General features: G+C 37.2%; 2 protein-coding genes across 6 annotated transcripts in view; one reads left to right on the top strand and one right to left on the bottom strand.

The window, feature by feature from the left end:
* The window catches only part of LOC797378 (uncharacterized), a 40215-nt gene extending 15418 nt beyond the window's left edge, over positions 1–24797 (bottom strand). For both annotated transcript variants that reach the window (XR_012391758.1, XM_068214271.2), the window contains exon 1: positions 21803–24797. Coding sequence is in view for 1 of the 2 variants with exons in the window: in XM_068214271.2 (XP_068070372.1) it covers positions 21803–21929 (127 nt within the window). In the remaining variant the exon portion in view is untranslated. The remainder of the gene's footprint in view (positions 1–21802) is intronic.
* LOC103908992 (serine/threonine-protein kinase pim-2-like) lies at positions 14186–19340 on the top strand. Of its 4 annotated transcripts, none has more exons than XR_012391774.1 (8): positions 14242–15397; positions 15489–15577; positions 15673–15714; positions 16341–16466; positions 16612–16643; positions 16767–17022; positions 17136–17258; positions 17806–17939. XR_012391774.1 is itself a non-coding variant. In XM_073925591.1 (7 exons), the coding sequence occupies exons 1-7, from the start codon at positions 14269–14271 to the stop codon at positions 17907–17909; spliced, it is 816 nt and encodes a 271-aa protein (XP_073781692.1). In that variant the 5' UTR covers positions 14186–14268; the 3' UTR covers positions 17910–18001. The 4 variants fall into 4 exon arrangements, 2 of the variants coding, with proteins under 2 accessions (XP_073781692.1, XP_073781691.1); XR_012391773.1 differs by lacking the exon at positions 16612–16643 and adding an exon at positions 19029–19340 and having other exon boundaries at positions 14276–15397; positions 17806–18094; XM_073925591.1 differs by lacking the exon at positions 16612–16643 and having other exon boundaries at positions 14186–14344; positions 17806–18001.
* Positions 24798–25734: the final 937 nt, after the last annotated feature.

Below are 25734 nucleotides of genomic sequence, written 5' to 3'. Positions count from 1 at the left end.
GAGCCGCGATGTCATTCAGCGCCCCATTATTTCCTCTAAATTGCACAAAACAGGTGTCATACGTTAGTGCTGGATTTGTGCTGGTTTGTGCAATAACAATTAACACTTTATATGTTTATTGATTAGATATTGCCTAATTAAAACATTTCGGGAGCCGCCACGTCACTCAGCGCCCCATTATTTCCTCTAAAATGCACAAAACAGGTGACACTCTTTAGTGCTGGATTTGTGTTGGTTTATGCCATTAAAATAAACACTTTATCTGTTTGTATTGTTTAGATATTGCCTAATCAAAACACTTTGGGAGCCGCGACGTAATATTGCACCAAACAGTCATTCAGTTGTGCTGGTTGTGCCGTTTATAAACACTTATCTATTTTCCTTGTTTGGATTTAACCAAAATATTTGGTTAGATTTGTGCTGGTTTGTGCCATGAAAATGAACAACAGATATTTATATTTGTGCACAAATATGTTACTTTCGTTTGCTCACAAATTGTGCTCGTTTGTGCTGCAAAAATATTATTTGTAAAAAAATAATATCAGATCATTAAGAGGTCTCTCCACCCCAGTTGCTACATGTTTACTAAAAGAGTCTCGTATGTGTGCGTTTCATTTGTGCTGGATCGTACCTGAAAGTTTCGTTAGTGTTGCTTCTTTTATTAAAATATTGAATGAAAGATAATGATATCAGATACCCGCATATTTTAAAATATTTAAATTTGTTTGGGCTGATAGAAATTTTATTTAAGATGCTTTATTTTTTTAGATAGCCTAGGCCAAGGTTATTCTGAGATCTTTTTATTATTAGAAAAAGCATGAAGGATGCGAACATAATTTTGACAGATTTAATCCAAGTAAAAGGGCTTGGCCAATATAAAGATAATTGGCTACAACCCTTTACTTAACTACTTCGTTTTAGTCTCATATGAGTAGCCAGCATGCTTAACGATAGAGGAAAAAATAATTTAAAAAAATATATATAATTTGTATTAATTTTATTTATTTATTTTATAAAAATGTATTAATATACATTTTTTTTACCTGTTTAACCATGCAGCGATTTTTCTCTTAAATACTTTTATCATCTGGTCGTCCATATTAGGCTGCTTTCGTATTTAAACAAGCAGCCTAAACTTTTCTGTTGTGGTAGGTAGGCCTACCACTTATGATTAAGTAAAGCAGCTTTAGTGGACTTATTTAGTCAATATTTATTTTATGGGAAAAAAAAGATTATAACACATGCAAACACATAGGCTATGCGTTTTCTACAGATAAGTTTTGGTTATCGTGATTGAGTTGTTTGTCATACATTAAAAGAACAATGTCCAAATGGCAATAAAATAACAATAAATAATTGATTAATTAATTACAATTAATAATAATAATAACAATAACAACAATCATATAAAATATTTACATTCACAATTGGTAAACACTGTGCGTTTTTATCAAGGGCTGTAGGATGTTATTTTGACCATTTTGATTTGGTTTAATAAAAGATAAACATGTAATATTTTGTCATATTTTAGTTATCCTTAGTTATCTTCTTATTATTGTCATTATTATTAATATTTTTATATTTATTTTATATTTAATAACTTGTAGACTCTTTAAACAATGAGGAAATAACTAAACTTTTTTAATTCAAGGCCCAGACAGCTTGTTTTGTAATTTAATGCCGGCTATAGGCTACCACCTGAGGGATGGTTATACGGCGTGTTGTGATGTCGGCCGTCACCGGAGAAAATTAATTTAAACTTTAAAACTTTAATTTTTTGCACTTTTGTTTGAAAGCTTTAGTGGCACTGTAGCTGTCCAAGGTACTGTTGTATAATTTAAATTATAGTCTATATATGCAACAATAAACAAGTCGAATGAATGAATGAAATAAATATAGATTCTTGAATGTTGATATTGTTTTTGCTAATAAAAAATAACAAATGTTTAATAAAAATAAAATGAGCAATTTTCAATATTTATACAATTCAGTTAAATATAAGCTGGACATTTTTGGGGACATGTAATTTCTCTGTGATCTTTAATATATACTGGGTAGCTATATTTTCTAAAATCTCAACCAGGAATTGCTTTAATATGAATATGCTTTACATCCTGATATGCTGTTGTTTCATTTTCATTTTTATTTCACTTGAAAAAAATCGGTATTTAATGTTTGAATACTAAAATAAATAACAGCCATTGTTTAAATGGTTATTTTACCAACAAAATGTATATTTTATATTTTTATCAACTTTTCATATAAAACCTCTGTGTAATTTATTGATTGTTAAAAATGAAATAATTTAAGTGCTATATTTTTTATTAGTGAAAGTGCCCGCTTACTTTGCCCAAGGCCTGTCAAAAATATAATTCTGCCACTATAATACAAATGCACTATTATTGTTTTATTATCATTGTTTATTTTTCTGTAATGTATGAAATTTTTGATACATTTATTTCCCCTCCAATCATTTTCATTCATCACGTTAAATTTTGGTAATTTTCCCTGCAAATAAAATTGATTTGCTGTCTTGCCTGGTTTAGCACGGAATGTGAGCCTAAAAAGGATCCGAACGATTGGAAAAGCGGCTTTTAAAGAGACAAACTATATGCGAAATTTGTTTCAAAAAGATATTTTTTAAAAAAAAAAATATACGAATTATATTTTAGTTTGAGGCCAACTGTGCGGGTGGATAATTTTCAGTCAGTGGAAAGTAGGCCTATGAATTTAATATGCCTCATATTGTATTACAATCTTCTGTCATATATTTGCAATTTTTTAAATATGTCATAACACAAATGAGACTCTTTTAGTAAACGTAGCAACTGGGGTGGAGAGACCTCTTAATGATCTGATATTATTTTTTTACAAATAATATTTTTGCAGCACAAACGAGCACAATTTGTGAGCAAACGAAAGTAACATATTTGTGCACAAATATAAATATCTGTTGTTCATTTTCATGGCACAAACCAGCACAAATCTAACCAAATATTTTGGTTAAATCCAAACAAGGAAAATAGATAAGTGTTTATAAACGGCACAACCAGCACAACTGAATGACTGTTTGGTGCAATATTACGTCGCGGCTCCCAAAGTGTTTTGATTAGGCAATATCTAAACAATACAAACAGATAAAGTGTTTATTTTAATGGCATAAACCAGCACAAATCCAGCACTAAAGAGTGTCACCTGTTTTGTGCATTTTAGAGGAAATAATGGGGCGCTGAGTGACGTGGCGGCTCCCGAAATGTTTTAATTAGGCAATATCTAATCAATAAACATATAAAGTGTTAATTGTTATTGCACAAACCAGCACAAATCCAGCACTAAAGTATGACACCTGTTTTGTGCAATTTAGAGGAAATAATGGGGCGCTGAATGACATCGCGGCTCCCGAAATGTTTTGATTAGGCAATATCTAATCAATAAACATAGATAAAGCGTTTATTTTAACGGCACAAACCAGCACAAATCCAGCACTAACATATGACACCTGTTTTGTGCAATTTAGACAACCTGGGGTGGAGAGTGACGTCACGGCTCCCGAAATGTTTTGATAAGGCAATATCTAAACAATAAAAATAGCTAAAGTGTTTATTTTAACGGCACAAACCAGCACAAACCGAGCACAAACGAATGAGACCAGTTTGGTGTGATTTAGACAACATGGGGTGGAGAATGACGTCACGGCTCCCGAAATATTTTGGCTATATCTAAACAACGAAAATAGATAAAGTGTTTATATTAACGGCACAAACCAGCACAAACCCAGCACAAACGAATGATACCAGTTTTGTGCAATTTGGAGGAAATGGGGTGGAGAGTGACGTCACGGCTCCCGAAATATTTTGCTTATATCTAAAAGAGGAAAACAGATACCGTGTTCGTTTTAACGGCACAAACCAGCACAAACCGAGCACAAACGACCTGTGCTGTTTTGAAGTCAATTGCGCAACATGGGGTGGAGAGTGACGTCACACGGTTAAAAAAATAATGCTTAATATCTCAGACCCCAAACCAGCACAAACGTTCGTTTTTGCGGCACAAATCAGCACAAACGTAGCACAAACGAATGGCATAGTTTTGGGGATTATTTGTTTTTATGGGGTGCCAACTTCACGGAGGTTAGTTTGATGCCTGTATTTTGCCCTCTTGTGGATTTTCATGACACTGCAGGCAGTGGAAGAGCTTTTTTGACCTTTTCAAAATGGCTGTTCTCATTGAATTGCTCCCAAGCTTTATATGATTAAATAAAGGTTTTCTTGATTAAAACGAACCTTAATTACTTAAGTCAATCTTTATGTTACAAATATTATACATAAAGAATGGGGGGGGGGAATTATTCAGTCTATTTTTGTCATGCAGCACTCTGCAGTCTTCATAAACAAGCTAATTAAATAACTTAAAATAATCTTCCATCTTAATTTGACAACTAACCTTGTATTGTAGGATACACATTTTTAACATTCAAGTACATTAAAGCACATTTTTGCACCTGCACTATAAAAAATGATTTGTTAGTTTGACTTTAAAAAGTTACCTGGTTGCCTTAAATTTTTGAGTTTATTGTAATTATAAGTATGAGTTATAATAACTTGAGTGATTATGTTGTTTCAACTAATTTTACTAATATTTTGTGTTGTATCCACTTCTTTAAGCAGTTTAAGTTGACTTACAAATGTAAGTGCACTCAACTTAATGGTGTAAAATTGTTGAGTAAACTAATTTAAGACAACTTAATCCATTTGACTGCTTCAAGAAGTTGATATAATATAATTCGAAGTTATATGAATAAAAGATTTGTCAACTCAACTAAAAATAGTTTGTTGAAAAAAATAACTGAAAAAGTTACCTGGTTGCCTTAAAATATGAGTTAAACCAACTAAATATAGCTTGTTGTAACAACTAAGACGTTTACACGGTTGACCTAAAATTATGAGATAATTTACCACAGGTTAATACGACAAATGGATTTAAAAAAGAGACCAAGAACGTCAACACAAATAAACTGTAATAACATTTATTATAACTTCAAGAAAATATTTTCATTCACGCAGAAGTACAGTCATCAATTCAATACATTCATATTAAATCTCCTTGAAGCAACAGGATACAACCTGTAAGTTCAAACACCACTGAAAAAAATCATGCCAAGTTATAAATCAATCGTTATAAAGAATTTCTCAAACATCATTAAAATTAGGCCTCTGAAATGTTTCTTCATCTATTTAACATTGTAAAGGTTTACACCAATACAAAAACATTTATAATGAAAACTGTTTACAACTGATTTTGTTCTCTCATGCTGAAACTGATATTCAACGCTCTGCAAAAGTTCATGGAGTAAGAAATAAACTCTTAAGTGTTTAGTGGATTTTTGCTCACGCATGCACTTACTGATATCCATGCTGTTCATTTAACTTTAATGACTAAATCTCAATCCAGTGTGACGAGTTGCTCACACTTAATGAGGAGAAAATGTGTTCGATGATAAGCAACTTTAATGTAAGTGATTGTTTTTCTTGTTCTCGCATTACACAATTCCCACCACTCTCATTGAGTTAATATAAAAACAGTCTGCTAGAACTGCAGTTTAACACAACCTGAGTTTGTTTATACATTTTAAAGAGTTTATTTTAATGCTGTTTGAGAAATGCATTTTACTGTTTCTTGAGATTTCTGACTTGTTGAATTTTTGTTAAACCGCAATTGTAGCACAGAGTTGATATAGAATGTGTGTAACAGAATGTCTGCTACTGTGCAATATGAAGTGTAATGTGAGACAGAGAAAAAAAATAAAGCTTATTATCCAGAAAATGTTTCCCTTTTCATGAAGTGTAAGCGACTCGTTACACTGGATTGAGATTTAGTCCTTAACGCTGAAGGAACAACATAAATATCAGTAAATTTGAGCATCCACTAAACACTTAAGAGTTTAAATCTACTCGGTGAACTTTTGCAGAGCATTCTTCACCACCAATTTTCATGATCTCTTTTTGGAGGATAAGTGATTTTCAGGGCAAGAAGAATCCCTATTAGCATAGCAAAGACATTTGACTTCCCTGAGGCCAACGTACAACCTCTTCCTCTCACACCACAGCCACATTCATTATTTCCATTGGATGAAGATTCGAGGTGTTCTCCTCTATGACTATAAATAGTCCAACATTTATCACTGCCTCTTCTGCCTCATTCAGACTAGCAGCGATTTTGTAGCTGCCTGTCGCTCTGGGTGGCGACCTGCTTCAAACGCAGATCTGTGTAGGTCTATACAGCACGAATACAAGCAGCCTCTGAGCGAGCTGAGAGAGGATCACGTGAGCTCTACTGGTGCTCCTATAGAGTGGAGGAACCATGACGTCACCTTGTAGGCGAATCGGCTGCTAGCATAAAACTTTTTTTTTTTCCCATAGGCTTTTCGAAGATTACTTATATTAAGCTTAAGTGTTCAGACACTGTTCATTACATTTACACTCTTTGTCCAGGCGGATAATCCTCACACGAAAATACATATCATTTTTAATTTTACATCACTTTTCTACATTGATGGATCAGTGACCGCACGGGCATTCCTGACAAAAAGCTTGTGTTTGTGTGGACAGAAATGTACTATCCACCCTCCCTGTTAAATTTGATCAAATCCGTGTCCTGAAACACAGCTCCTCTCCTGCTTTCACTGCTCATACTGACGGAGGGAGCGATTGGTTTGTGAATGAATCTCTGTTATGAACGACTCGTTCACTAGCCGAAAATATTTCAAGTTTCTGGCAGCGCAGCATTTCGTTGTCATATTTCTTTTGCATTGTTTGCTGATTTTATTCAACAAAACTAGCATAAGTCGAGTGTTTAGTGCGAGTTGGAGCTGCTTTGCCTCATGATGAATGCAGTAAGTGACTGTATTATCATCAATAACGCTACCTGTTTAGCACAAATTTCAGAACATACAAAAACATAAACAACTTAATCTTACCTATGTAATGTTCTGCCTTTGTGCTTTGTTTTCTTTGTTTGCTCGTTACTACACTCGTAGACAGCGCTACAATCCCGCAGTCTTGACTAGTGCGGTTGAATGACATTTGTCCTGGGAGCACTGTACCAATGTGGCGGCGCTATAGACGCATGCTCAGGGTCCCTATGCGATATCTAGTGTATATATCTATGTCACAAATTGAGGAGCGGGGAAAGGAGGCGGAGTGGAGCGACAACGCGGGGAATCCTTCACAAACTGAGGAGCGATCACAAACCGAAAGCGGCCAGAGCGTCAAAGTAGCCAGAAGTCATTCATTTTTTAACGAGAACCGGCGGCGAGAAACAGCGGCGCGTCTTCATTGGCTATGACGCTGTTCGGCGGCAAGCAATCAGAATGAAGTAGTCCACCGCTTGAGAGGAGTTCAGAGAAGACAGACCTATGAACTTTGGTTCCGACCACAGTTGTTCCCAAGAGTTTGATTATTGCGGTTCCTGGATTTTCAATTATTGAAAATCGCGACGACGTGGGGCCCCCTGCACGACAGTTAAAAATGAATCAGTTTTAAGCAGAGGTATGCCCACATCAGATAGCGTGTATGAGGATAACTCATCGTTTCATTAATGGTAAATGGATTTTAAAGTGACAATTTACCGCAAGAAGCAAGTTGTCATTTACTCATCCTCCATATGATCCAAACCAGTTTCCTTTCTCTGTTGAACACAAAGTTAGACAGATGAAGAAAACAGCCCCTGACTTCCATAGTATTTTTGTTCCTACTATAGAAGCCAATGGCTGTTTATTTTCTCAGTAATGATTAAATCACACTGAACTGAGCTAAACTGAACTGAACTGAACTTAAACACTAAAACCTGAACCACACTGTTCCAGTTACTAAGACCATTTATGTGAAGCTGCTTTGACACAATCTACATTGTAAAAGCGCTATACAAATAAAGCTGAATTGAAAATTAAATTGAATTTTTCAACATTCTTTAATATATATTTATATATATATGGGCTCGAAATTGTGACCATTTTGGTCGCATATGCGGCCGAAATTTTGTTTATGGGACCTCAAAATATATTTGGGAGCATTAGCGCGAGTGCTTAAAATTGTTGTGTGCGACCAGTTTTTACTGCAAAATGTTCGCCACATGCGCAGATTCGGCAGACATTCACACAGAATATATCTCTAAGCTCTTTTTCAGCACTTAAAACACGAAACGCAGCGCTCACGAATGGTTTAAAACAGATGTCATGAAAACTTGCTGCAGTAAACAAAGCCAAATCTGTAATGCTTGCCCCGCCTTTGCGCTCTTCTTATTGGCCCACCACTGCTCTAGCACTGAAATATCAGCTGTCAATCACTGTCATTGCCTTCTTGCTTGAGATGACAGAGAGCTACTACCGTAAAAAATTGTAAAGCGCTGAAGATGAGAATGAAGATAACACTGACAGATTTAGTTTTAGAAACCATGACATCTAAAGTTACAAATAATGACACAGCTTACTATTGATCACGTGCTGAATGTTAATCCACCATCTACACTTTTCCAAGAGTGGATAAAAGACTTCCATAGGCTTCAAGTCCGCTATGAAAAGTCTGTGGGATGGAGTTTTCAGGTAACTGTTTGCCACATCTAGCACGAGAGCTTCTGTTTAATCCTTCATATAATCGCCAGATGCTGTCCGCCATGCAAGGGGCAGCTATATGTCAAATTTAACACCACGTACACCATCGCAAACGGGCTTACACTGAGTAAACTAATATCACTACTCATAAAAAGGCCGGTATTGCTATTAACATGACGTTTGCATATAATAAGGTTCAGTAACGTTACATGTCAAAAGCATCAGTGCAATATCAGACAGCACTTGTGAGAACAGCACAGTTATACCGTTAACAGATTCATTCAAGCAGTGTGTGCAGAGCCGGTGAGCGCTCCGTGTATCTTTTGCAGTGGCGTAGCGGACGGGCCCGCAGGGCACGCACCGCGGGGGGGCCCCGCGTGATTAGGGGGCCCCGCGTCGTCGCGATTTTCAATAAACTGTTGGGAACAACTGTTGTCGGAACCAAAGTTCACACGTCTGTGTTCTCTGAACACCTCTCAAGCGGTGGACTACTTCATTCTGATTGCTTGCCGCCAATGTTGCCAACTTAGCGACTTTGTCACTAGATTTAGCGACTTTTCAGACCCCCCTAGCGACTTTTTTATGTGTTATTGAAGATTTTTTTAGACTGTCATTTTTCCATACTGTACCGTCCCTACTCTTCTCAACGAGCTGCGTGTGATGCCGCCGACCCCTCCCCCGCCTCACAGCACTGACAGGCGGCCCAGTCAGTCCTCAACAGCAGCCTCTCCCACCTTTAGCCCGAGAGCAGATCACCCCTCTGCGTACCGACGACAAATGATTTAGCACAGGCAGTGTGAAGGTATTTCCCTTGTACAGTCAAACCGATCTACTTCTCCTTTATTTTAACAATTTATTTGGACCGTTTCTTCTTTTCTTGTTCAAAATCACAGATATTTTAGTGACAGTTTCTGAACTTGTCTGAGTTTATTTCATATGAGAGATTACTGCACATTCACTAACGTTACAGATCTATAATGATATACTGTATTCAAACAGCAATAAATGTAGTTAAATAAACATGCTTATATAAAGTGTAGTGCAATTATAAATACCCCTTTATTAACCATAGGCTGTTAAACAGAAACGGTAGAACGTTATGACGTCAGTGATATGCAAATTGACGTATGACGTATCCCCCCCCCCTTCATCAGGGGGCCCCGTCAGCGATCCCTGCAGGGGGGCCTCCGCATTTTGCGCTACGCCACTGATCTTTTGGTCACTAAGTTATGTTCTAAAAATCTATTTTCTCGTGGTAACGGGATTTCGTTGAGACATATTTTCCTCACGTTTGCATATATAATATATATATTTATTGCTTGTTAGTTTGATTACTGTTGATTTCAAATGCAATAAATATGTTTGTATGAAACTTGTAGTAACGGTGCTCATAATTGGTGGGTGCGACTAAATTTTGGCTGATGCGCCTACATTTTTTAAGTTAGGAGCACCGGTGCTACCATGCAAAAAGGTTAATTTCGAGCCCTGTAAGAAATGACCTAATGTACCCGGTGGGCGGTAGATGACAACCACATTTATGTAGAAGGGGTGGATAATGGAGACTGCATGAAATTCAAAGGAGCTGACTGTTGGCAGGGACCGTCTCTGAGTGAATTTCCATTCTTTGGAAATCAGTAGTCCAGTCCCCCCCCACTCCCTGTCTGACGAGGAGTGTGGGAAGAAGAGATATTAGCAGAAAGAGCTGCATGTATAACAGTGTCCTCCGGCCTCAACCAGGTCTCAGTTAGAGTCATGAGATTATAGTCAGAATGTGTAGCTATGGAGGTAGTAAAATCTGCCTTGTTAACAGCAGATTGACAATTCCAGAGGCCCACGGAGAGAGAGAGTTGTGAAATAGCAGATACATGTATTGAACAAAGGTTGTGAGAATGTACCTCCCATGCTTTGCGAGTGTTAGTAACAACAGAAATTAGTAAACACATAATAAAAGTGCAATGAAAACAATAATAAGAGCAAAGATAAAGTAAAATAAATAAGTACTCAGCTGCTTTGTCTGTGTCTTTGCTCGGTGGAGTCGCGCAGGTAGAGTCGATGGCGCAGGTAAAGTTGATGGCGAAGGTAGAGTCGATGGCGCAGGTAGAGTCGATGGCGAAGGTAGAGTCGATAGTCTTTACACTCGTCGGCCTTCACACGAGGCTGCCACGACCGCTGCCCCGATGAGACTAGCTACTTATATACACCCCTGAGTGCCTTGCTTATTGGATTCAGCTGGACACGCCTCGAGAGTAAAAACACCCGAAACTGCGGCAGGGGACACAAAACCGTCCACGCTCCACACACAAGCTCTTATAGTAACCAAGGAAACAGTGGGTAAACTTTTCTAGTACCATACACAGAGCTGAAAACAAGTTTAAATGTCCTACAACCTTACACAAACAGCTGAAAACAAGTCTAAGGGCTCTATTTTGACGGTCCATGCGCAAAACGCAAAGCACAGGGCGAAAACGCTTTCAGGGTGTGTCAGAATCCATACTTGCTAATTTAAGGATGGGAAAATCTGCTATGCGCTGTGGTGCATGGTGCATGGTCTGAAAGGGTTGAGCTTTTTTTCTTAATGAGTTATAGGTGTGTTTTGAGAATAAACCAATCAGAGTCTCATCACCCATTCCCTTTAAGAGCCAGCTGCGTCGCGCCATAGCGCATTTGCTATTTACATGATGTAAAGTAAGTTCACTTTCGCTTTTGCTCTCGTGGACAGGGAAACCTTTAAGCACAGACATCCATTAGTCTATAAATAATTAATTTCGTTTGTTAAAAGCAAAGATTTGTTTCAAAACTATTTCTAAATTCAGTTTTAATTTCCAGCAAACGAATAAATGAACAATAATAACAAAGTGTGTATAAGAGTTATAACCTAATACACATGCTGTGCCCCTTATGGTCTAAAACCTGACAGGTGGGCAAATCTAGGCTTGTTTTTAATAAATGCTAATAATAATGTTATACAAAAGCAAATTGTTATGAATGAACTGAAAAAGCCTCCTGAGATGAAGAAGGCATGAAGGCAGTGGTTTTTCATATTTATGTAGGCTAGAAAATAATGTTTTGTAATATTTTAATCCTTTATATTTATATTCAATATATTGTTATTATAGCCTATATACAGGTCTATCCTTAATATTTTAACTGTTTCACATGTAAAGATATTTGCGTATTGCTCTACATCTTCTGTGTAGGCTATTAAGCAGTGTGTAAGCGAGTCGCAACTCTGCGCTCGACTTTGGACCGAGTTTGTTTTGGTCTAATGAAAAATCTATTATAGTTTCTCAAAATAGCAACTCGCCAGCAGTGCGCCTCAGAACGCCTTCCTTTTTAGACCAGAACGCCTACAGGCACACATACGAGCGCAAATGCATTTGCTACTTAAAGAGCCTGGCGCAACGCCTCAAAACCACTGTTGCGCCAAGCTGAAACAAGCAAACAAGTATTGCGCCGCGCCTTGCGCCAGGTGTATGATAGGGTCCTAAGTGTCCTCGAACCATACACAACAACTGAATAAGTCTAAATGTTCTTACAGGCTGTTGGTCTCGTTGCAGAAGTGCTTCTCCGTTACATTTACATGTAATGTTAGTGTGTCGATTCTCCGTGTACGCAATAATGACCTACCTGACGCCGTCTCTCCGCATACTTGCGCTTTTGTTTGTTTACAGTGGGCGTGACCTGCGACTGGTTTGGACAGAACCGGTTGGAGTGACTGAAGCTGCCCTCATCATTGGCTAAAAAGCTTGTCACACAAAGAGAACAGTCATACATTAGCACTGATACAGAGTTTTGCCTAAATTTATATTGTAGCCTTTATTTTGCCTTTACTATAAGAGACCCGCCCCCACCCAATTGTTTTTACAGATTTGCACAGTTCATGTGATTCACATTATTTCAGAATGAAAACGCAATATATAGGTTTTATTTTATTAACAGTTTTTATTAACAGTTCATTTGTTTATATAACTATAATTACCACAAATCACCAGTACTTTATGGTCTAAAACACTATATTACAATATAAAAACAGTATATGACTTACTATAATTTATAATATTTAATATGGGAAACCATTAATAAGAAAGTTATATGAAAATTAAGCAAATAAAATACTATTAAATCACTGGACATTTATAAAATGTATCATTTCATGCGGAGATGTCATTGGTCCATTTCCTGCTAGTTATCAAACTATTTCATAACTGTAACAAGAGGCAATTTTATCATAACTTAATGTTATAACAGCTATCATAAAGTTATTTATCAATATGTGGCTCTCTTTGAATTCTCAGAAGCTAGAGAAATCAAAAGTGTAAAACAGGAAATACTTTGGGACCATTGTTTTTGTTTTCATGCCTCAAAATTGTCTAAACATATTAACTTGCTATTATTTCCTTCATTATAACTAAAACCATTATATTTAAAATAATTCTGTCCAATTAGATTGTTTATATATCTCTGCAAAATGTTTTAGCAATGTCAGCAAATGAGTATCTGCTATTGACTGTCAAATAATAATGACTGATCATCTATGATGACTGATGTCAAGTCTATGATCAATGTTCTCTATTCGCCTGTCTCGATCGCAATATTTGTGAAATAGTTTATTATTATTATTGTTTACTATAATATTTATTGACAATACATGTAAAAATATATTGATGACGATGTCCGAGAAGACATTAATAACATTAACATCCGTCATAACCGTACATGGTTTGCCTAGATCGTGTGTGCCTGAAACGTCTGTGGTTCTGCGGACCTGCAGCTGGATATTATTGTGTTGCTCCCTCAAAGGAGATAACTAAGGGCCATTCACATATCCCATTTTTCACCCGCACAAGTTCATTACTTCCAATGGAGGCACGAGGTTTACATGCATATTAGTGCCTTTCAGACAGAGGTTTAGCAGTCTTCGACTACATTTGTACTATTTAAATGGGAAATACTTAACTAATATGATGCTTAAATTTAAAACTATCAAAAACTATTTACTTTCAGGTTTCATATTTTGAATATGATTTCACATATTTCATATGTGATTTTCTAAACTAGTACTATTTCGAAATAAAAAAAACGCACAATAATCGTTTTAACCGTGATTATCCCAGACTATAATCGTACAACCAAAACCTGTTTCCGTTGCATCCCTAGTCATCATGTAGATTTCTTACAAAGTATTTTAAAAGCACAAAACACTAAAGTGTTTTAATACAAAATATTCACCCATTTTCATAAACCCTGTAAAATAACAATTACAAAATACTATTTTGTATTTGAAATATATTTTAAACACTTGTATCATAAATACTGCCCATCCCTGGATATTACAACCCAAAATACAGTGTTTTATTTAGATTGGTAAAAGTAATAATAAAAACTAATCCAGCACATTCGTGTTAGCTTTACACAGCTTAAGCTTATTATATTTAACACGTAAACGTGATGAAAAGTCCTCTGGTGTAAACAGTCACTGAACATCGGAGTTCAAGTGAATTGTTTCCATCAATTAGCGCAAGTGTTGCGGAAAGATGCCTTCTTGCCCTCCTCGCGTGCTTTCTTCGCGAGAGGCCACAGCTTGTCTCGTGCTGCCCTGTCATCTGGTGACAGACACTTTGATAGATGCAGTCAGTTTTCAGAAATCTGCAGCCCGAGTAATGTCACGAACGCGGCGAAAAGTGAAGAGGATTATGGCCGATCTGGTTTGCCATCAGCGCGTTTGGGACCCACACGGTAAGCAATATCAGCACTGTCCTGAAGATCATCTGGAACGATCTTTCCTAATATGTTGAGAACTACTTATCGGACATTTTCGGTAACATCATGTTGCTTTAAACAGCACCTTCAACTGTAGCACTTACAATCAAGTACACTTGCGTTCAGCGATTAGTTTTCCTCTCAGCGCGCCGATCTCTGCTTCACAAGAGCCGCTCTGTGCTCGCCGACATCCCGGTGAAGCACCGCGGTAAAGTTAGTTTGACGTTAAAACCAATTAAATTATTTACTCCTGTTATGGTTTGAGGGGAAAAGGTCGTACATGCATAAATAAGTGCCCTTATGTTGCACAAGGCTTAATTTCTCGATAAAAATTAAATAAATAAATTACCCGCGGTAGAAGACGCTGTCGCGCCGTCGCTGACGTCGTCAAACTATTCACTTGCAGCTCAGCTATAACATCCTCGTTTTTCAAGTTCGGACAAGTGTCAACGCATCGTGATTCCGTATCACATTGGATATTCAGTCCAGAGCTACAGGCCGATGCCGAGCCATCAAGTTCGCCGTGTGGGAAAAAACACTCATGCCAGACCTTGCGTGATTAACTTTATTCTTGCCTCTTTTCCCCACGCACAAAGATGTTAAAAGAGTTGTATAACGTCCATGCGTATTTTATAATGTCATCACCAGTGTTAAGCAGTAGGTTGACATACCACTTTACCTTTTAAATCCTGAAGAATAAACGCGAATACCTGTACCTAGGGCGCCGCCATCTTGGTCTCCCTCCATCCTACGTCATCTGATTAAATAGAACGCGTTCTATTCTGCGAATGTCACAATTAACCAGACGCCTGACAGAGTAGACGAATATTGAGAAGCTCCGCATTTGGACACTCAGACAAGGCGAACAGATTTACAATCAGAGAATTAATTGCAGTAAATTGATTCATATACTTTAGAGAAAGTTATTAACTGATAAGTTAATGGAACAAAGTATGTCTAATGTTCCTGGTCCTTCGGGACGAAGCAGTCCATCATCTACACCGAGAATAGGGCCTTCTCCTGGTTCTGGTAACTTTTACATTTGAATGTATTATTATTGAATGTCTTATCAGGCAAAACATGAACCTGTCTCAAATTAACATGCTTTTTTATCTTTCAGTGGAAGAAAAGTATGATGTGAGAGAAAAAATAGGAGAGGGCAGCTTTGGCGACGTCTATGTTGGATACAGAAAATCGGACAGAAAACGAGTAAGTCTATTTTCCCTAGTCCAGTTAAGATGACAAACTTTGAAGAAATCATGTTTGATTGCTCACTAATGTTTTATTCTACTTTTCATCCACAGTTTGCCATCAAGATGACTGATTCCAGGTATGACAGCTATGTGGTAAGTCTATTTAAAGCTTCACAAAATACACTTAATAAATGAGTCTGTTTACGGCTGTGGTAATATGTACAAACTATATACAAATATCTGTTAATTATTTTGTGATTCACTGCTGTTTTCTGTTTATTTACGGTTATGATGGGACCTTTATCTGTGCTCTGTCGAGTTTTCTAACCACGTACATTTTGTATATTAAATGATTGCTTGCCTGTATTTACTATAATGTATAAACTTATTGTACGTTATACTTTTATAATGGCCATTATTGATCATTAAAACTGATATTCAGCTAAAGAGAGGGTATGTTTCGTATTTTAAAACTAAAACATATTAGTGTTAACGGGGCCTAAGTATTAAACCTGTTAAAGTAATGTTTCACAGCTTAGCTCAATATCTTGATAATACCAAAGCTTCCAAAAATGAACGGGTTTTTACACCACAATTGACAAGACCAGTACAGATAATATATGTCCCACAATGCAATTCAAAAGCATAAATAAACACACACAACAAACATGAAACACAAAATACGGGAAACTGCTGATTTACAGATTTTCTTTTACCGTTATATTGGAAAACAGGATTATATGTTGTTGATTTGCAGCTAATGTGCTCTTTATCTTTAGCCTGGCTATCCTGAAGAGCTCCCAAAGGAAGTGGCGTTGATGACCATTTTGAGAGATTCCCCCTGCCGGTTCCTCATCAAACTCCAAGAGTGGTTTTTGGTGAAAGAGGAGAAATCACCATACGGGGTAAGTCTGTTTATTCAGCACATTACATGAAATATGCACTGTAAGAGGGTTTGTCTCGTTTCTTATTGTTTTTTTTATTTTGTAACTAAAAATTCTTAAATCAAGAAGCATTTCTGAACAAGAACATAACTCTGTCTTATTTCAGAAGAGCTCGTGGGTTATTAATATGCCGGTGCGGTAAGCGAAATAAGCTTGTTTCTACTTTAAAATCTATCCTGAATGTAACTGGAAGCCAGTGTAAAGACTGACCTGAGGACTGCTGTCATGTGCTTGATTTTAATTGATTGCATTTGCTTTCAGACAACGATCAAGTCAATAGTGATGGTGATAGAGCATCCCGGCCTGTGCAGAACTCTAGCAGAATTCCTGAAGGAGCACCCACACCTGGAGAGGAGAGACGCTCGCACACTGATCCAGCAGATCGTGAAAGCGGCTCAAGCGTGCACGAGGAAGGAAATTTGTCATTTTGATATTCACGATCATAATATCCTGGTCATCAGTCCGCCTCTGCACATAAAGCTGATAGATTTTGGATGTGGGTTGCACATCTCCCATGGTAAGTCTGATTATTTCAGGAGGAAACAGTAAGCGTTCATTAGTCTCTAATGATCAGTTGAATGGGGTTTTAGCTGATCTGTTTGCTCAACTCTACACATCTCTTCCTTACAGATCCAGAGAATCACCCACAGCCAGACACAGTGATATCTCCAGTGAGAGCGGAAAAAAGGACGGTGAATCAGCTGGTTACCATCGTGCAGGATATAGCAAGACATTGTTCCAGCATACCTACAGGTAAGAAGACGACTCTAACTAACACTGTTCAACTCTCCTGTTGACTAATGGGTCAGAAATTACCCAAACCCCATTTTAATAGCAAAAAAACCCTTTTTGAAAATACAGGAGATTTCATTCTGGCTATTTTCCTGAAAGTTGTAATGTTACCGGTAATTTGCTGGAATGCTGCGCTGTGTGAACGCAGAAAGAAGATTGCTGGAAAGAGCGTGTTCTCGCTTAGAACACGCTGATGTGAGACGTCTACTCTGGCCAATCAGAACACTCAGACGCATTCACATGCACGCTGTTTATGAAGATAAAAGCCTTTGAATATTTTCCCAGACACATTTAGCCGCTAGATGCTAGTCAGATCACGTTTCTATGTTCCTTCTTAATGCCAACTGTGTAAATAATTATCGATAAGATGCTTATGATACTTAGAGACAACCGGAGGGTTTAGTCCTGTGTGTGAGTGTGTGTGTGTGTGTGTGTGTGTGTGTGATGTTTCCACACATGTCAGTTGTGTGTCCACAATTAACCAACTTTCTCTTTTAAATTATTACAGGATTCATGGAGTTTATTGCTGCCTGCTGGTCCCCTCAATATGTTGTAGAAGAGATCCAGCATACAGTGGATGAGATTCTGGACCAGCCGTGGCTAAGAAACTAGTGAAAATAAAGACTGTTTTAGTCAATTGATGAACATGAGGAGTTTATGCTTTCCAAGTGGTTCAGCATGACGTAGAGCCCATCAGCAGCAGGAAACAGGTTTTCAGACTTCCATTTATGTCACATTATTTTGCTGTTTTCCGCTTCTGCTTCACAAATTCTGCACTTCCTCCTGCGAGTGTTGCAGTCAGAGCTGCATGTAAATGAGGGCCGGTTTCAGTCTAGTCCACCAGCTCTCGACTGAAAGCTCCTCCTCCAGCCAATCACGCGAGGAGGAAAGCTAATGTCACTGTAATGGCTCTTATCCTAAAACATATTTTGTTGGAATGTGGAAGTTTGAATGTTATTAGACTACTTTGATGCACATTTTTAGAAAGGTACCACAAAGAGTCTTTCAGTATTTTAAATCTTAAAGTTTATTTATTTATATCCTACATATTTGTACAAGTAACTTTTTATTGTAATACAAATTTTTGTGTTTTACAAATTGTCTTTATCATGTAATATTTTATGTATATCCATTTTGCTATGAAATAGCCATAATTTGCCGATGTGGCAATAAATAAATAATAAATAAATGAATGCACACAGGTGATGCCGGAGATTGAGTGTTAGCCGCTAATCCTCAGCTGGGGTAGAATCTGTCTGCGGCAGGACAGCATTAATCGTTTCAAATAACTGAGGTATAGTTATAGAGTAAGTTAGTGATAGTTAAAGGTTTGATAGTTAAACGTGTTTGTTAGTGAATTATCATCAGTCAGGGTCAGGGTTTAGGGTTAGACATACAGAACAGAAATAATCATCTTTCAGTAAAGAGGCCAAATCTCACCTCTTTCTTTCTGTTTCTGCTTTCCCAGTTCATCTAAACGCTTGATTTATTGTTTTGGGTTAGGGTGTTTGTTAGGGTTAGGTTAGGATTAGGGCTTGGTTAGGCCTTAGTTTTTAGAGTTGTTTTAAACAACTTGTATTCATTGTTTGCTTTATGTCTGGTTTCTTTAGTTTATCCTGTCTGTCACAGTTTGTTATTTAAGAGCGATTGTTAATTATTATACACTTCTCTGTCCTCGCCTCTGAGTCATTAGAGTGACGTCAGCTTCCCTCCTCACCTGATTGGCTGGAGGAGGAGCTGTTAATCTAGAGCTAATGGACCAATGAGGATGTTTTAGCCGGTCCTCATTTGCATACAGCTCTGACTGCGACGCTTGCAGGAGGAAGTGCACAATGTGGGAAGCTGAAGTGGAAAACAGCATCATGTCAGAATTATGAATTCCTGATGGATTCCTGATGATTTGATTTGATTTTGTCACTGACCACATGTGTGCTGTTCTTTCTATGATTTCTGTGAAATTGAGACTATGACCCCTATGGAGTGTGTTGAAGCTGTTTTCTGTTGATCAAACTGTAAACTATTGTCTTCAATAAACTGTCTCTCTGACTCCTGCTCTTTGTTCATCACACCGGCTCCTTGCATTAACATAACTGAAATCCTTCAGCGTAGTAATACGGGACTGTAATGCACTCAAAACATGCCTGAACTACTTTATCTGTGTGTTTATCTGACAATAAGTGTGAACACAACACAAAACATCAAATATATTTTTACAAACTGCAGACTCAATTTAGCCTTTATATAACAATATTTAAGCATCATGTAATGTGTAAAGCACATTGCCCTGCCATTTGTATGATAATGTGAAATATAAGAGTGTGTTGACGATGGTTTGAGTAAACCTACTGTAACATACTGTAATAACTGTTTAAAAGTAGTTTATCATTTAATTTAATAATTTATTCCAGTGATTTTAAAGATGAATTTTCAGCTTCATTACTCCAGTCATCAGAAATCACTCTAGTATTAATTGTTATTGTTAATATTATTATTATTAATGGTAATAATAAAAGCATGAATGTCTGGTGTAATAATTTTAATAACAAAACAGTTATTTAAAATTTTAATAAATATTTAACAATTTTTAAAAAAAAGTAAATTTTATGAACTTGATGAACTGAATTTTCTTTTTAAAAACATGAAAAAAATGTATAAAACTGATCGCAAACTTTTGGCCGATAGCGTATGTATATATATATATATATTTATATATATATATATATATATATATATATATATATATATATATATATATTATACACATACGCTATGTATATGTAAATATTATTTATAAAAAACGTATGAGCAATTCCATGCAAATGTCAACCTTGCAATGAAAAAAGTTTTCACCAAAATATCGAAGCTTTCTCCGTTCTTAGTGTAAGCAAGTATTTGACAGTACTTTAGAAATACTCAAAAATGCATCTGTCAATGTTTTCAATATTGTATTTGATTTACCAAAGTCACACAAGCGGCAATTTTACATTTATCTGTCACATCCATAACGAAGAGACGTCACACCCATAACAAAGCTTTTTCCTCATAAACGAAAAAAATATTTTAAAAAAATAAAAACAATCATGTTTGTTCTACAGAGGTTCAACTCGTATCCTTTTGATTAGCATAGTTTTTGGGGGGTTGTGCAGTTTATTTCACAGAATTTCTACAAAGCATGTTTAATGCTCTAAACTCGCAGACTTTTTTGGTCACATCCATATTGCCTGTTTATTTTCCTCATTTAAAGCACAAAACATGTAGACAGATTGACTTTTTCTGCTCCTATAATTTTGTGGTTAGTTGTTGTGTAAAATATAAACAATGTTGGGCCAGTGGGAAAAATCCTAAGCGTTGAACCCTGATTAAGTACTGTTCATTAGATACTAGTGCTTTATATACAAAATATACTAGTGCTTAGTAGTTATTTTTATTAGATATTAGTACTTATTTATGAGATGCTAGTACTTATTGTAATAGTGACTAGTAACAAATTACATTGTTTTGTATTGATTTCTATGGGATCTATCATTGAGATATCAACTGTTCAGTTTTGACTTGTATGTATTCCAGCTGAGACTAGTACATATTTTTTATGTACTAGTAGTTAATCATTAGGGACTAGTACTTATTATTTAGATAGTACCTATTTAATAGATACTACAACTTGCGTATTATACTATTCATTGGGTACTATTACTTATTTATTAGATACTACTATTGATTAAATAGATACTAGTAGTTTTTCAGTAGTACTATTTTTTTAGACTTTTTTATATGGAGGACGGATGGGTAAAATGGAGGGCTCTTCAAACGTATGTGGTCACATAACCAATTTCCTCTATCGTTTTCTAGAAACAAACGGTGGTTTTTTTATTTATTTATTTTTATTAACTCAATGCCACAAGAACGAGAGGTTTTACATTTCACATAGTTTCTGAAAGAGAAAAAACACATATATGTATATATACATATATATATATATATATATATATATATATATATATATATATATATATATATATATATATATATAAGTAAAATTACATTTACATGAAATTAAATGTTTTCAGAGCATTACATGTTTTCAGTGCTTTTTTGTTTTGTGATTGTTCTAAAAGATTTACATATATTTTAAGATCATTCACAAAATGGGTAAAGTTTGGTTTACATTGAGCCCACTTTTTCTTATGTATATGATATTTTCCTAACAGCATAAACAAATTAAAAATATATTGTCCTTTACAGTTTAATTTATCGTCATCAGAATAAAACAGTACATCAAATAAACCAATTTCTGTCTTATACTCCGTTTTTTGTTAATAAACAATTCCAAATCTTTCCAAAATATTCTGGAGTAACGATACATACAATGAAAAAAAAGATGCTAAATTGTCCACAAAATTCACACATGTATGAAATGTTAAGTTTATAGAAACAAGGGGTGGAACAACTTCCCTCCTGACATAAATCATCACCCTCTCCCCTGTGTTTAATTAAAGAGAGCTTACCTGTGGTCGAGACGGATGACCGGAAGTTCCGGAAGATAAAGATGGAGGAACTAAACCTGTGGTGCAGCTTTGAGAAAATACATATTTCCCTGTCCGTTCTCGACAGGAGAACTGTGTGAAGAGACATATTGAGTCAATGATCGCCGAAATGTCCTCTTGGAGTATCAAATAACTGGTTTGTTTGCTGGATATATCCAATATTCCGTTATTGGTCGCCATTGAGACTCTCGCGAATTGTGAACAGATACCGTCACCGTGGATTGTGGCGATTATTACGGTAAAGAAGTGAGAGAAAGACACGTTCTAGATAAGGTAAGACCCAACGTTATCATACGACGTCCTAAGAGTCTGAACTTTCTCAAAGAAACCGTACTTTTTACTGACAAACGCAAGCTTCGTGACAAACTACCGTTATTCCTCTTTAACGGACCGTTGTGTTGCCTAGTTACGAGTCCTGTCAATCATCTCCTCACGTCATCCTCGGCAGCAGAATAATTATGCATTCAGAAATTAAAACACGTCTTTTTAAAAGTTCACATTGCTGTTCCTGATCAAATATATCGCGGAAAACGTTGCTTAAATATTTTCTAGTAACGTTATTCAAACATTTTTACCGAGGCCTCGAGCGTTGGTCGCGCGAGTCCGCCATGTTTGTAGTTTACTACCTTATGCCGAGTCGCCGAGTTCAGACCAATGACTGTAAAAAATATGGACGACGCAACAGCCCATTTTCCCATTGAACGCCTTGAGGGCAAAACGCCTGCTTGATGGGCACAAACTGTCGCAAAAGACTGCTGAAATTGGAGCCTGGACATGCGCAGAAGGACTGTCTGTATGCACTATAACTATATATTTAAGTCTATGACTATAACAAAGGCTCGCTGATGTAAATAGATCCACTTACATTTAAAAATACAGAATAATATACGGTTGAAAAACGCTGTGATGTAAGCTGTTAAACTTTAATAAAAGCAATACATGCTGGACTGCAGAAATAAACGATCTTTTACATCTGATGGTATTTGTTATCTTTATAGGGGTAGAAATAACATTTGTAAAATATGAACATATTTTACATTATATAAACATATAAACAACACATACTATTTTTAGAAAGGTTTTTATTTTTAATTAGCCATCAACAGAACCCAAAATATAGCCTACACATCATAATGATTTACCATGCGGGAACAACCCTGCAATTTGTCAATTTGTGCAAAAAAACTTTGCACTATTAATACAATGTCCATCTGCTGCTACATCGCTAGTATATTGTTTAATGATTTTCGCTTTAATTGTTTAGTTATTTACATTTTTTCCCTCCGTTTTCATTTGGTTTATTCGATGCCTTCATTATATCTGGCAACGAGGAATTTACATTCATTTTAATGTTTAGTTGGAGTTTTCAAATAAAACGGCAACAGTAAATGATGTAAATAAATAATATCTAACATTTACATCTCTATTAGGCTATATAAGATTCGGTTTCAATAATGTTTTATAACAGCAAATTTAGTAGATTACTTAATAACATGCCAAAACTTAAAATGCAGAGACGTCCTGTAAAGCAAGTTCAAATAACCTTACAGGAGATCAGCGTGGAGATTATTATTTTAGACACATAAAGAGAATTACTGCTAACAATCTCCTGTATTTTCCCCGTACTTAAATTAGTTTATTTTATTGTGCAGTTTTATTGTCATTTTTATATTGAAATTCTTAATTATTGTGCACTACAAAATGTATTCAATTGTATTATTATTTAATACTTGTGCAATCAATACAGGTTTATTGTTATTTATTTTGTCCTTTATTTGAATATTTGCTATGTATGCTGTTTGCATCTTTATTCAAAGGTTAAACTCAGTGCTACTCTTTGCGTTTACATAGTAGCCTGCGTTTGCTGACATATCAACACAAATGGTTTTAATAACGTTAACAAAGGTGAGGGTTTATATAATGAAGATTCAATCGCGCCAGCTCCGGGCAGCAGCGCATAACCTACTCGCGGCGTCGTGGGCTGATTCCGGCTCGTATGCGGCAGCGCCGGCTCGCTCGGCTGCCGCATCTGGCTTGATTGACTCGGGCTGGAATCGGGCAGTGAGTCCAGGCATCCGGAGTAGGTCCAGCAGAGGTAGTCAGTCTGAGGGGTAAGTCTCCGGCAGACGAGAATCTAGCCGGAACTGGCCCGAGTTTATTTTGCTATCTGGGAGGTTAGGCGTGTATCAGCAAACTAATTAAGCCTGAAAAAGCCCTGACCTTATCGAATAAACAGTGGTCCACCAGGATCATGTATGTCAGAAACTGTAGTTTACTGCTGAACTCATCTTGTCATGGTAAAATAAATCAGAAGTTGAATAATAACACTTCAGTCTTCTGCCGAAGCTAACAATATTATAATTTGTATGGACAGAATTTCAAGGCGTAGCCTTGGGCTGGAGGGGGTCCGGTTCGGGGACCACAGGATTTCATCTGTTATTCGCAGAAAATATCATTCTGTTGGCTTCATCAGACATGGACCTTTAGAGTGCAGAGTGCATACCTGCCAACACTCCTGTTTTCCCCTGGGAGAATCCCGTATTTCAGACCCATCTCCCGTTTTGTTCTGTCTCCCGGAAATTCCCGGAATTTCACTGTAAAGAAGGAGTTGAGCCGAAAGGCAAAGCTCTCGATTTACCGGTCAATCTACGCTCCTACTCTCACCAATGGTCATGATCTCTGATACAAGCAGCTGAAATGAGTTTCCTTCACAGGGTGGCAGTGCGCACTCTTATTGACCTTATTCTAAAATGCGGAAGTGCGCCTGTTTTCGCGATTGTCTTAGAACTTCCGATTCAGTCACCTATGGGAGAAATGACTAGGAATAATAAACGGCAGAAAATGGCCAAACTACTTGCTCAACAAATAAATGTTTGCATGACTACACAGACCAAGTAGCATAATATAATAAGAAAATATTAAATTGCAACATCAAGCAGCATAACGAGCAGTTGTTAACGTCAAAAAATGAATGGAAGTGAATGTGACCGGAAGTCGCGAGACAAAAAGATTCAAATGGCAGCGCCCGCTCGACAGCTGAAAATAAGGTGAATAGACAGGGTGAGGAGCTCTGTCAACCGGGAGGAGCTTGGAGTAGAGTCGCTGCTCCTTTAGATTGAGAGAAGTCAGCTGAGGTGGCTCGGGCATCTGTTTCGGATGCCTACTGGACGCCACCCTAGGGAAGTGTTCCAGGCATGTCCCACTGGGAGGAGGCCTCAGGGAAAACCCAGGACACACTGGAGGGACTATGTCTCTCGGCTGGCCTGGGAACGCCTCAGGATCACCACTGAAGGAGCTGGAGGAAGTGTCTGGGGAGAGGCTCTCCTAAGGCTACTGCCCCCGTGACCCAGCCCCAGAAAAGCAGATGAAAATGAGAGATAAGAATGAATAATTTACACATTTATTATAGATGACCTTGTATTTATATTTATTTAGTGCATATCTAGACACTCAAAGCGCTTTACACAATAGGGGAATCTCCTCATTCAGCTCCAGTGTGCAGCATCCATCTGGAGGAGGCGACGACATATTGGTTTAGAGGAGACAGAGTGATGAAGCCAGTTCTGATAAGGGGATGGTTAGGAGGCCATGATGGAGAGAGGCCAGTGGGCAAATTTGGCCAGGATGCCAGGGATTAAACCTGGGACTTTTAGAGTCAGGACCTCAGTTAAACTTTTCATCTGAAAGATGGTGCTCACTGAGCATTACAGAGTCCCTGTCACTATACTGGGGCATTAGGACTCACACAGACCGCAGGTTGAGAGCCCCCTGCTGGCCTCACTAACATCACTTCCAGCAGCATCCCAGCTTTCCCATGTGATCTCCCATCCAGGTACTGACCAGGCTCAGCCTTGCTTAGCTTCAGTGGGCGACCATGTGAGAGTTGCAGAGAG

The sequence above is a fragment of the Danio rerio genome, chromosome 16, assembly GCF_049306965.1.
Source record: "Danio rerio strain Tuebingen ecotype United States chromosome 16, GRCz12tu, whole genome shotgun sequence".
Classification (NCBI taxonomy): domain Eukaryota; kingdom Metazoa; phylum Chordata; class Actinopteri; order Cypriniformes; family Danionidae; genus Danio; species Danio rerio.
This window is presented reverse-complemented; position numbering and strand designations above follow the sequence as displayed.